General features: G+C 38.7%; 1 protein-coding gene across 1 annotated transcript in view; it reads left to right on the forward strand.

The window, feature by feature from the left end:
• The window catches only part of TRIP13 (thyroid hormone receptor interactor 13), a 1214790-nt gene that overhangs the window by 74177 nt on the left and 1126420 nt on the right, over positions 1 to 14193 (forward strand). Inside the window, exon 4 of the mRNA XM_044065139.1 lies at positions 9895 to 10021. Within this exon, the coding sequence (XP_043921074.1) occupies positions 9895 to 10021 (127 nt within the window). The remainder of the gene's footprint in view (positions 1 to 9894; positions 10022 to 14193) is intronic.

The following is a 14193-nucleotide window of genomic DNA, read 5'->3' on the forward strand; positions in this document are numbered from 1 at the left end:
GTACGTGTGGGTTAGGGTAGGCAGGTGAAAGTATGAGTGTTTGTGTGTGTGTGTGTGTGTGTGTGTTTGCACGAGGGACTGTAGAGTGTCCAGTTGTGAGTTTGTTTACTTTTCTTGCTTGTGCAATCTCGGAGTTAGTATATATAAGTAGGGGGTGCAGGGGGGAATTGCCGCTCTGCTTGTTTGTAGTGTAGGTTTGTGGATATGTGGTATTACTTTTTTGTGTGTTTTTTTGTTTTGTACTGTGTGTATTGTGGTGTAGCGTATCCTGTGTGTTCGGGATTTCAAATTTCATGGTTTTGGGCTGTCTGTGTTTTGTGGATTCGCCTTTATGGTCTTGAGATACTGAACTTCGACACTTCAGTATTTTGAGATTATAAAGTGAATCCGTTTATATATTTGTATATGGAATCACATATATGTTCACACATACCTGTGTGTATACGTATATAGTTTCATATATATAAATAAAGATATATAAATAAATATATAATGTGTATGTATGTGTGTGTGTATGTGTGTGTGTGTGTGTGTATATATATATATATATATATATATATATATATATATATATATATGCGTCTTCATCCAGAACTAGTTATTCCTCTTATCTTCATGTAGTGTAGCATTTAAATGTTTGGCAGCTTCAGTTGTCATCACATAATTGAATGTATATTTGCTGTGGATCCTGTTGCAGCTGTTTAATGCCTTTGCGTTACCTGAATCTTTTTGAAGTTGTAGATGTTTCATGTATGTCTGTATATAACCTTGTGGTAACATTTCTTGTTGAACGTTAGATTACTATTGAAGTTGGCTAAGCTATTTGGGTTATATTCTGCCAAGGATATGACCGACTTGCCAGCTTATCAAAGCTAAAAGACCCCTTCCACATGCTGAGCTTCATGTAGAAAGCTTTTGGAGTGCTAACGACTTAAGAACTTTCTTGCTACCGAACTTTATTCCTCATGCAGTCTTTGTGGATCTGATTGTTGGCTAGTGATTCTTCCAGGCTGAAGAGGTAAGTCCCTTTCTTTGTAAAACCTTCCACTATTTTATTTTTCTGGGGAAAGCTTTTTACTGTGAGGCAAGTGTTTAAACTAGGAAAACTTTGTTTAGCCTGTCATTCTGTACCAGTTGATTTTATTACTGTGAGTGCTTGTGGAAACGCAGTATATTTTAAATCCGTTTTTTTTTTAGTTGTAGAATTTGTGTGAGGGCAAGGATTTGGTGCTTATGGGATCTGTGAGGGTGCTTTTTACCTCAGCCCCCCCCCCTTTTTTTATCATGCACTGGGTTTACCGACTCTTGCACGACTGGACTCCCTGGTTCATTCTTCTCCCGTTCTCAAGAAGAACAATTTTCAGGGAGTCTTTTTGTGTAAGGCTGGCCGTATTTTCGCTTCACCTGCTGATGGGTGACTTTGCTATGGTCAGATATGGTTCCTCAAACTGTTCCCTTGATTTCTCTATTGTAGCACCTACAGCCACTAAGGACCATAGGATGGAAACGTACTCTGCGGCTGTAAGACTGCCTACCATGAGTAACAGAGAATCGCTGTTTTTTTTTTTTTTTTTCAAACATTGGGAAGGGGAGGATGAATGTGTACAACATAGCAGAGAAATGGGAGCTTGAGCCCAGGAATAGTGTGCCTGTTTTGTGTTAGTGCATTCTAAGAAAAAAGGGAAAATGTAGTCCTATTTCTGACTCTGATTTACTGTTAGAAGAGCAGGGATTGGAGGGAGAATGTTGTGCTTCACGTTTTTCTTCACAATCTGAAGATTCTTATTTTTAGAAAAGCATTGTTTCTACCTTCCCTGCAGAATACCTTTAGTTTGTTAAACTTTATCTAAAATGAAAGAGGTTTTTCAGTGGAATCTGAATGAAATTCATGTTTTTATGGCAAATGTGTTATAATTTGTTACAGATGAATATTGTTATGCAGCTGCTCCTCCTGTTTTTTGCCTGCTTTAGAGAGTGTTTTCCTGATGGCTTGTTTACCTGACAGTCAGTCAGCGTCCTACCCCTACCAAGCCTGATAGGTTGTCATAAGTACTTGTTACTTAACCCCAAAGTAGCGCCTTCAGTGATTTCCAGATCAAAACACTACTACTGTTAGATAAATTACTAATGCTAATACCAACTCCCTCTGACAAGGATGAGAAAGCTTTTGACATATTTGGGAAAAAGTTTTATTCTTCTACTAATTTAACATTTGGAATGTTAAAATTCTTGGTTCATGTGTTACTTCTGACTGTTAACAATGTGGAAAAAGTTAACTGTTAGCATTTCCTCTTCTGACGTAGAAAAATATTTCAATGCTTGTTATGTATCTGCTTCTCATGTAGTTAAACATGCCTTAATATTCCTGTGATGTTGCTGATATCGTCTCCAGGGCTTCTTCTTCTAGGTCAGTCTTGAGGAAATTTGCTAGGTTACTGTTGAAAAATCATTCTGATGATAAAATTGAAATGTTAAAATCTCCCCTGGACAGGGAAGGTTCTCTTTGGCCCTTCTGCAGTTGAGGTCCTTAAATGTGAGCGTGGGGGGTGGGGGTGTTTAGTGAATGGATGACGCACATTTTCAGCCTTGTTTTTAAAGGCAAATAAAATTTTCCTCCCATCTCAGTTCCCTTTTTGAAAAAGCATTTCAAGTAGCAAGTTGCCAACAAACAGGATTTTTAAAAAAGCAATGGCAAGGCAAAACAAAGGGGAAGCCTCTCTAAGTCAACAGTCCAGAAAGTGAGAATGACTCACACTTTTAGGCTTTCCCCTCCCAACCTGGAAATCTTTTTTCCTTTCTCTGAGTTTTCACCTTCCTTTGTGGTACTAGAATGACCTTTTGAACCCATATGTCTGAAGCAATCAGCAGGGGGTACCCTTGGCAATGGGAGCCCCTCCCTCCTTTCCAGAAGATTCCTCTTCACCTAGTAGTCAAAATATCCATTCCCCCTAGTTCTGAATTAAATGTTATAACAAGAAATCTGAGACAGTGCATGCCTGCCAGATGGGCAAAGTTTCTTTTATTTAAGTATAGTTCTGGTGCCATAGAAAAAGGGACCTGGAGGCATGTGCTTACTCCTCTCTTTTCTCATTCTAGTCTCTTTACTAGCTTTCGTTGTAAAGCTAAACTTAAAGATGACTACCATTACATTCCTGTTGCCAAATATTTCAGACATTTCTTAAAACTGTCTGCACTTGGCGTACACAATTAATCCTACAGAGGTGTTACTCTTTGGACTGTCTACTGCTCCATGTGTGTTTACAAAGGGTTTGGCTCCAGTAATTGCTTATTGCAGACATTAAGGCATATTTAGACAGTTGTCTTATATTTACAGATTCTTTCCTGTTGTCAAGAGTCCTTAGCAAGTCTTCAGAATCTTTTGCTCATTCTGGGTTTTCAAGTGAACCTACAAAAATCTTCTCTCATCCCTGCTTAAATAATAGTTTTTTTCTGGAATATCTGTTAGATTCTGCCCTGAGAAGAGCTCCTTTTTCTGCAGGCAAAGTAGAGATGTTACAAGAATTTTTCCTGAGCTTTTCCAGTCAAAAGATGGTTTCTATGATTCCCTTGGTCAAGACTTCACATGAAAAATCAGTGATACCTCAGGTTAATGTGCACTCAGCATCCAAACCCCTTATCTTTTCAGATCCCAATTCTGGGGTTTGTAAGGCTGGAGATTTTACAGTGGGTACACCAGTTGTCTGGAGTCCAAGTCTCCCATTCTCCCTTCGGCATCCTCTTCAGTCTGTCGCAAGAGATGTTTCAAACCTGGCTTGGGAGCCATCTCCAATGGGGTGAAAGTTTAAGGTCTGTGGAATAAACTGGACAGATAAAAGTGTATAAATAACAGAAGTTGTAGCAGTTATAAATGCTTTGAAAGCCCTAAATCTTTTCTGGTCTCCAGGATTTCTGCACGTTTTAACAGACAACACCACAGTGATGTGGTATATAAACAGAGAACTAGCCCAGTGGAGTAGAGGATAAAGCCCTGACTATGACCCAGGTAACCAAAGTTTGATTAGTGACTCTGGTGCCTGATGGAGCTGACAGGGAATATGGGGTGTTCCTATTCTGGGAGAAAGATTACGTGCTGATGTCTTTCTAGTGGTGTCCAGGGCAGGCTGGAGCTCAGAGAGAAATGGATGTCAGCCTGAGGGGCAGGATAGATGTCATAGTGCATGTGTCTTCGGGCTAGGGGGGTTAAGTTTCTCTGTGTATCTTCCTCATGCTTAGCAAACAGTAGCATGATGTTAGGCATGTGGCAGGTGGGGAGGTGCTACAGGACCATAAGAAAATCCAAGACCCTGTGAATCACAGTGGCACTTCCAATGCTTTGTCCACACCTCTGCTGAGAGAAATAAAAATGCGTAGTTTTAGCTCTCGGATGGGCTTATTGGGTGAGGAGGAAGACTTGATGTTTGGGGGGTATTGAACAAAAAAAAATGGGAGAGGAACCAGATCTTAGCTTTTTGCAGACGTGCTGTGATAGCCTAGAAAGTAGAAACTCTGCTGTATTTGTCTCTTCAGGCTTCATGCATTCATCTAGTACAAAACATTGTAGCAGACATGCTAAGCAGTATGAGGCCAGACTTTAATGAATGAAAACTGCCCCCATGGTTTTTCCAGGAATTGATCAAGCTGTGGGGATCTGAATTTTGTGTTTGAGAAGCTTACTTTTTTCAATTGAACCAGCTCATCAGGTTGACTTGAGGTCTTTAACAAAGAAGACTGCTTTATGCATTGCTCTGACTTCTGCTAGAAGGGTATCTTGAGTTACAGGTGAGTTGACTTTACCTTATTTTTCCAGAAGAAAGGGTTCTTCTAGAACTAATCTTCTTTTATGCCTAAAGTGGTATAAGAGTTTACTTTGAGCCAGTCTATTACTCTCCCTGTCTGTTTTTTTTCTCAGTCCAAAACCAATGGAGAAAAAAATTCTCTTGCTCTGTATGGTCATGGGCAGCTCAGATACTGCCTAGACAAAACTTAGCCCTTCAAGAAAGCTCATCAGCTCTGTCTCTTATGAAGGCAAGAAAAAAGGACAACTGATGCCAAAGCAGACAATTAGATAGTTGTCTCTCTTGTTTCTTTTTGCTGTTCTCACTTTACCAAGCCACTTCTAGACAGGGTAAGGGCTCATTTCACTAGGGCTTTGGTGGCTTTCTGGAAAGGGATGGAGTCTAGAAGTATTCTAGAGGCAGCAGCTTGGTCCTCCATACATGCTTTTACAAAACATTGCAAACTGGATTATTTTCTAGGTCCAGAACAGGCGTTGCTAAGACTGTTCTCCAGGAGCTCCTAGATTCTTAATTTCTTCCTTTTCCCTTTTTGTTTCTGGTATTTTACCCAAATATCTTAGGCTTTTGCAACAGTGATAAAATGTTGAACATGGTAAAATTGCGTAAAGTAAACTTACCATAACAGTAGATGTTCGTATAGATCAAAGTTGCAGTAGCCATCCCCTCCATCCAACCCTCTTTCTGTAGTTTATGTTTTCTATTCCCAGTGTGTGTTGTGTATATAGTTTTTCCTGTTTTACATTTCCTAGCATGTTTTCCTTTCAGAGGTATGGCTTCTCATCTTTGGGCAGGAAAGGTCTCAACCATTTTATCTAACTGCCTTTTATCATTAGCTCTGCTCGAGATCCTGGCAGTTAGAGCACTTGGAAGTTGCACTTCAACTTTGAAGCACTGTCCATTTGGTCTTATACCAGACAAGATATAACCCCGATAGCTTAGGATACTACATAAGTGATCTTTTAGAACGTCTACTGTTTTTGTAAGTTTACTTACACAATAATACAATGCAAGGGTATTTTTTTTTTGGGGGGGGTGCAGAGAGGCTTCTCTGTTGGAAAAGTTCAATTTTTTTTAAGTGTGAGATTGATTAATTTGTTTGAGAGTAGTTTCTTTGCATGTTGCTTCAGTGATTAAACATATGTCCACTTGTTTGTGTCCAGTTCCTCAAGACTCATGAGTATGGTTTGATGGTGGAACTCTATTCCATGAGATGGGGTGAGCTGATGGTTGGAGTGTTAGTGGAGGCATGCTGCTGGCTTTTTCATTGAGAGACATGAAGTGGATGCAATTTATACTCTTTTTGTCAGGAAGCTTCTATAATGAGCTGGCTTTCTTGTCCATTGTTATCCATACTGTTCTGGTTTGTGAGCAAGTTGCGCAGTCTGCCCTTCTTTCAATCCACAGAGCCTTTACTTTTTATCAGTGCGAGTTTTCTGCTCATTTTCGGGCGTTGCAGTGGTACAGCGGTTAATGCTGTCACCTCACAGCAAGACGATCTCCGGTTCGATTCTCGGCTGGGGTGCCTTCTGTGTGGAGTTTGCATGTTCTCCCTGTGTTTGTGTGGATTTCCTCTGGGTACTCCGGTTTCCTCCCACATTCTAAAGACATGCTTCTGGAGCATTTCTCCCCGGGCCTCCACTGAAAACAGGATCTGTGGAACCTAGTCGGACTTTCCCGGTCAACAAATGTTAAATAAAATAAAATAAAATTTTGCTGACAAGTTTACCCCATTAGAACAACATTACCGCCATTATAATTGTGTGGGTATGCATTGGTTAAGACTAAAAGAAGATTTTATTCTTAGACTGAGTTTTTTTATACCCAGTTCTGTCGAGCTTGCTTGCGGTATTCCAGACTTGCAAGCCTATAGCTTTTGAGCAAGACACATTTCCAAAGTGTATGCATGTGAGTGATTTTAGCATGCGGCCTTGCAGCTTGTGTACTGGACCAGTGCCCATCCAGGCTGGTTATTGCTATCCTTGATGTCCTACACTCATTTACTTTCCTGATTTTGGATTTTTTAAAAATCTTTATTAAATAATCACATTTTAAGTTTCAGCTTAAGTTCACATACATTAACGCGATATGGAGTAATACTTGTAGATATGAGAAGGTATAACTGTGGTCATCAAAAGATATCCCAGGAATAAAGGATAGTCTCTGGCACAAACATCATCATTAAACAATGGTTAAATCAAAACAAATTGCAGTAGCACTAATTTACGTTCAGGAGGTCCCACTCCCATAAGAAGAAAAACAATTAAGTCATCCAAATATCTTTCCACACTTTACAAAAAAAATAAAAATGCCTTTTAATTAACATTGTATAGCAGTAACAGCTCAGGTAGGGTTTATGCCATGGTTAAGGTTTCTGTAGATGCATTCTGCTGGCTTTATTTCCACTGTGAAACATATTACTATAAGTAAAACTAGCATAACCTGCAACAGTGTGTTGATTATTCTATTTTAGAAGCACATTCTCCACAATTTTTAGGGTTGAAAGGCAGGCATAGTCTAGTATCATGTGCATGACAACAAAAGCACAAAATAAATTGGGTCTATATTATAGGAAGAAAAGTGCATATGTGCGACTACATAAAAGTCGACACATAACGCACAAAACCTAAAAATATTCAACGGACACTTAAGCAAATTTTTCCCTAGGAAAAAAAACGTACGCAGCCATTTGCGAAAAAAAATAATTTGACACCATAAACAGGTGGGGGGGCTTTGCCCCCCCCCCCCAACTAAATATGCCAATTCCGAGATCGCAGTATAGAGAGGGAAAGGGCAACTCTGTGAAGTTGGCCAACTATCTCATTGCCCTATGACATATTCATCGAATTGCTTAAATGCGATTCGATGAATGTGTTGCTGTTTCTGTATTCGCTCAGAAGCATTTTCGTGCTTCTAATATAAACCTAAATAAATTGACTAAGATCACTTATTGGCAGAGTTTAAGCTGTAGGAAGAATGGTTAACACAATATATCCCCAAAGTACTCACCATTGTATTCAAAGAAAGTAGATCCCATGACCTTGGAACTTTTAAAAACATAGTTCACGTCAAGATCTGAGGTGTAACTGATTTCCAGCTCTAATTAGAAATGAAGAACTGCTAGATTAGTGAGTAACTACTCAAAACATTTCCAAGAGAAATCCTTAGTTTTACAACTTAGGGATTCCCTCATCTCCTTCCCTAACTGTTTTGGTAGTAAGAGTTAAAAGCAGCCAAAGTGGTATTTTAACTGTATTTAAAGATCATAAAAGACAGTTTAAAGGAAGACACACTGTTGCAGTTCTTCTTGTCCGGGTGATTGTTGCTTTTTTATCTCAGTTGATTGCTTTTTTTGAGTGCTTTTATCCTATAAGAGGTCTTTGTTCTAAGTTGAACCTCAAATTTCACCGTGTTTCTACATTCTTAAAAATAAGAAAAGAACCTGCACCAAAAAGCTGAACAGTCCAAGGACGTGGATTTGGCTATTGGACTGAAGTTGATGACCACTGATAGGTATGGAAAAAAACTCTTATTGATGGTGGTCGGGGGGGTTCCTATGTATGGTATGACTTGGTATGAGTAAGCCTTCAAGCTGGTGTTCAGCTTCTTTTATAAGACACGCTTTACTGTCTGAGGGTAGCTAGCTTTTACAGGGCTAATGTCTGAGGTTTTTGGACAAAGGGATGTTATTACATTGGATACATCAGGATCTTTTTAACATCGCTGAGTGCATGTCTCTGAAGCAAAAAATAAATAGATTTCTTGGTCCCCATAATAACGCAACAATGTGTGGATAAAAGTAGAAAAATACCTCCAAGCAGAATTGAAAGTTGAGTACCTGAGTTGTCTAAGGAAGGTTAACGCATGCCTTTTTGAGCTGCATAGGATACTGTGTATGTACCAGTCACACTTTCAACTTTAGTGGCTTCTTCAAATCATGTTGGGGAAATTAAAATAAATAGATCTGGAATAAGCAATAATAGGATTGAAAGTATGCAAATGGATATAATAAAAGGGGTGAGACTGTGACCTAAGCAGAGGTAGAGGGTTAAGTAAAGAAACCTAAGTGCAAACAAAAAACATGTATGAAGATGCTAGGTTGGGGGAGGGGAGTGAGACAACTGAATAAATACTAAAAAAACAGAGAGGCTCTGTATGGTGTAATAGCTAAGATACTTGCTGGATGACTTACTAATATTACTGAGGTATCAATGGCAGTAAGTCAAATTATCTTAAGTCCCTTATGATCAGTTTTCCACCTCTTCATACATGTAACTAAGAAAGCAGGTAGTAACTGGAACCAGTAAAATACTACTGAAATAGTTAACATTGTTTAATAAAACTTTGTTGTGCAGTTTTTTGTTTTTACTTCCAGGATTGTCATGGTGAGGGAGGACATGTTTCAGAATGCTACTCGTGGAGCAGGAAATGTCCAGCCCCTTATTTGTAATACACTTTCAAGCTCTCTCTTCTCAAGGAAAAGTCCTTTATTCCCTACCGGTGATCCATGTTGTATGTGTTTGACTTGGAATATACTGTAGTGTCTATTCTCTTTAAAAAAAACTGTAATCAAACATACTGAATGATTGCAGTAGAGTGGGGAGAAATTATTCAAAATTCATTTATCAGCTTGACTGCAAGTATGCCCAGTCTTTAAAGTTTCTACATGTTTTATTTATCAAGTTAATGTGCTTAAAATTAATCTGTGGTAAATTCTCCTTGTTTTCTTTAAAAAAAAAGATTCACAGATGTCTTATGCTCAAAAGGTTTCTATTAATCTTGCTAAAATAACTGTAGCACACACACACACACACAGTTTTTTATTGGGTAATTTTTTGTTTGTCAGAATGAAACTGTTCTTGACAACTGAACTGTAGCAATAGTTGGGGCAGGAAAGCAACCTGTATTATTTTTTATAATACATTCACATATATATTGTTACATTATGTGGCTAATGCTACAAAAATACTTTAAGTAACAATATTAATAATAGTCATTTATTTGATCGTTTTTTATCCATTTTAAATAAATGATTCAATATTTGTATTCTGCCTTTTGTCTTTATTTTTCTTTTTAACCAATCATTATTTTCCTTCCACAGCCCATAGACTTGACAAACTGTTGTGTTTTGATTCACATATTTTATTTAAGCGAGGATGGACCTAGTATAGAGAATTTGGATGAAGAAGAAAACCTTATTGCAGCAAATCACTGGCTTCTTCCTGCAGGTAAGACTTTTTTTAATTAACAAAATCTATAGTTTCTTAAAATGTACTTTAAATGCATTGGTATTGTGAAGCATAACTGCAATACATTACTATGACTTTTATTTTTTTTCACAATCTGACATTTGAGGTGTATACAGTCAAGAAAGCTGTAATCACTGGTTATGAGGTCTCTGAGTAGATGGAAGTGACTTACCATGCTATACCAGGCTTTTGTTAAATAGTCTTGATTTTGGCTTTGCAGAACTGTTATGTTTGCAGGAAGTTGGCTTGAATACATTAATGTGGCTTTTTTTAAAACAGTCTGACTTCTGAAGTGTTCAGTCAGTTGCTTAGCTGTCATTGATGGGTACAGGGGCTGTCCTTGAATGAAATTGACTAACTGTGGTTTAGATAGTTTGGGGGAGTTGCAGTGTTTTGTATAATGTGTATGCTATAATTTTTCAATTTTTCATCACAGGCAGACATTACCACTTTGCACAGTAAGTGGCTTCTGTGGCAGTCTGGTCAGGATGTGTGACATAGCAATTGGCCATTGGTACATTGAGTAGCATTGCTATATTGCAGTGATTGTTTCTCCAAATTCTTGGCTGTAAGTCACTCTGTGTGGAGTTTACATGTCCTGTCTGTTTCTGTGTGAGTTTTATCAAGGGGCTGTGGTTCCCTTTTCCAACCCACTGATACATGAGGGTGTTGACACAGGCTTATTAAAATGTCCTTATCCTGAACATCTGCTCTGGACCATACCTTGTCTAAAACTGTCTCTATTCACAGATGTCCACATAAGGTTACTATAACTTGTGTGGAGGCTGAGACATTGTGGTCATTGTCTTGAACTTTCCTCACAATTGTATGTCAGATGTGTACACAGAAGATCACTATAGCTTATCTAGAAGCAGTGTTCTGTGTGGAAATAAGCTGGAGTACATTATTGCAGTCTTTTTTTTTTGCTTTCCTCATAAATATCATTGGTGTATACAGGTGGTTGACTTTTTTACTGGGAGTGGCAGGGAGACTTGTTGCATATATGTGCCTGGCAGCAACAAGTTGAACTACTATTTTGGCCATTTGTTATTTCACTTTTGTCCCAATCTCATATCGGAGAAGTGCGCAGAAGGACGTAAATGTAGTTTTGGGGCACTGGTGAATGAGGTATGCTATATATTTGTAGGACAGCAATAAAATGAAATATGCCTGTTGCAATTTGTTCTTTGTTTCATCCCAATATAAAATGAGAGGGGGTACATAAAAGGTAACTTGTGTTTTAGTGAAAAGAGAGACTGGCACTATTCCCACATATGGTTTATATGTTTTGTGAAGCAATTGATTTCTCAGTTCATTGTGAATTAAAACTTTGTCTGCTTTGGATATTAAGCTTTGGGTACAGATTATTGCTTTACAAATATGATGGCATTTCCTTCCTTACTCATGATTTTTGGTCAGGCCATCATTGAACTATAAGGTTGGAGAAAAGCTATCAAATGCTCCCCACCTTAATTCATTTACGTCCTTCACAGTTGTTATAGCATAGTCTTGGTCAGTTTTGATGCATTAAGATGATGGAGAGGGAGAAGCTTTAGAGTGAGAAAGTGTTAAAGAGCAAGAATAAAGTAATCTGTTTGCATGGTGTGCTGCAATGTTGAGGTAAAATGGGAAAGGTACTGGGGGCTGCAGGTGACAGTATGGAACACTGGAGTCCCATGGAGTCTTTTGTTTAGGGCTCCATTTCCTCTAAGGTTGCACCTGTTGATTGCAGTAGGGCATCTGAGGTGTATATATATAGTTAAAGAAGTGGCTAGAATTTGAGGATACAGAGAGAGTTTATGGATGAAGATGACTAATCTAGGTGTTTGATCATAAGTATATAATCACTGACCTCCTGTAGTAAAGCCCTGTCACATGCCAGTTAGCCCCACCCATTTAGTTGCTTCCTGCAGGGATGTGCTCGATTTGAAATCCTCAGCTGCCACTTCCAGTGACCAGATATGTTTACCTAGAGTTGATCAGTGTGTCCATGCAGAACTAAATTAATCAAAACAGCTAGCAGTGATCATTAACCAAAATGCTACTGGCATAAAGAAGCTTTTGACCAGATATGTTTACCTAGAGTTGATCAGTGTGTCCATGCAGAACTAAATTAATCAAAACAGCTAGCAGTGATCATTAACCAAAATGCTACTGGCATAAAGAAGCTTTTATTAAAGATTCCGAACTTGCTGCTCATAAAACTGAAGATATGCAGTCTGTTAAAACTCCACATTAGCCCCCCCCCCCATACACATGCATGCTCACATGCAGACATGAATACACTGTCACAAACACTTGCAGCCAGATGGGCACTCTTGCAATAGCGGACTGTAGGCAAGTTAGATCATGGACTAGCAGTGATATCCAACTTACCTGGCACACTGCTGTATCATCAGTAATCTGCTTTTGAGATCCTCTAATGAACCTCTGATTCAAAGTAATGTTTGCTCTTCAGTTAATCTGCTTTTCCACTGCTGGGTTCTCCTCCTGCTTCACTGATCTGACTCTCCATTGCTTTTATTGTGCTGCTGCTGAGCTTGAAAAAAAGGACATTTTAGCCCACTGTTTAAGTTTTCTGCAAAGAAAAGTGCAGAATGGTGCTATAATACTCTTCTTTTAATCCAGCTGGCATCTCTTCCAATTTTCTGACAAGAGTGATCAAGGTTGTAAGGAAGGGTTTAAAGGCTCCAAACTCTAGCAAGGGGACTGAAAATGATCAACTTCCTGTTCGTCTTGTCCAGCAAATCCACCAAATCCAAAGTCCCAAGGTTTGAGGCTCCTCCAGCACTTCGGCACCATCCTCAGTTCCAACTTCTCAGACCCGATTGCCTTTGGAGCAGACTGCAGAGAAGGTTCCTTTCCCTGAGCTAAATGTCCTGTCTCCCTTCATGTCAAAGGGAGCTTTCTTGGACATAAGATTTTCTCCCTTCTCCACTCCATGAGAGTATTTGCTGGATTCATCATCATCTCTGCTCCAAATCCAAGTTTTTCCGGCTCAGATCCAGTCCTCAGAGTCATCATTTAGCAGACAGACTGACAGAAACTGTGCAAGTCTGATTACTTATTTAGAGCCGAGGAACACATAAGGTTCTCATATCTCAGTAATTTGATTCATGCATTCGCTTAAGCATTTGTCTTTTGGGTTAATTGGGAACTACTATTGTTTCATCTTTGTGCATCAAACCCTGAATGCAGTTTCTTCCTTGAAAGATAAATAGCTCTAAATTTCTTTCCTCATGGAATATTTTTGCTCTCCCTTACCTTTCTTAATAATGTCTTTCAGTAGCTGCATTTCTGTGTCATTATCCATACACCTCTGGAATTCTTAAAGTAACATCTTTCATTTGTAACTGAGATGTTACCCAAACAACTTCTAGATATTCTTCTAAGATCACTGTTGCATTATTACTGACAGATGAGATATCCAGCCAAGGATAGCCGTACATTTAACCAGCATACCTAAGCGTGGTCATCTTCCTCTCGTGCCATACATCAGGTTTACGACCTTCACCCAAAGGTGGGAGGTACATAAAGGATGTATTAACTCAAATTCTCTCATAACTTCTTTGCTTCGAGCCTGAAAGCAGAACTTTGTTTCCTCTTGAGTCAGACATATGACTAGTACAGTGTCCTAGCCATGGACAGATAAGTACCCCATTTGGTATCATTCCTTTTCTTATTGCTACTTCTAATTTTTGGAAAGAGAAGCAACTGAGGAAGTGCAAAAATATAAGGAGAAAACTGTAAAGACTTTTGAAAGCTATAAAAAAGAAATATGGACATGGGAAAGAGAGAGAGATCTGATATGGTGCAATATTTATGCAAAGGAGAAAGCCAAATTAATCAAAGCAAAAAAAGGGAGTCCCAAAGATATTTGAAGAGAAATACAGGCAGAGGCGTCCTGATATGGAAAATTTCACAATAAAAAATAAGATCATAACGAGGGAATGTAGAACTGAAGATTAGTAACGTAGATATAAAAAATAGAAGTTGAAGTTATGGAATATTTGAAGCATTTAGTGTAGATAGTCTAATACAGGTTATATCACAGCATGATGGAACGAGTCCCCAATGTAAGGAGAAACAGGAGGAGCAGGAGACATCTGAAGACATTTTGGCATGGGAAAGAAAGATGTTTAATATGGTGC

This window comes from Protopterus annectens, chromosome 3.part0 (genome assembly GCF_019279795.1).
Source record: "Protopterus annectens isolate FY-2018-M chromosome 3.part0, PAN1.0, whole genome shotgun sequence".
NCBI classification, from domain to species: Eukaryota; Metazoa; Chordata; order Ceratodontiformes; family Protopteridae; genus Protopterus; species Protopterus annectens.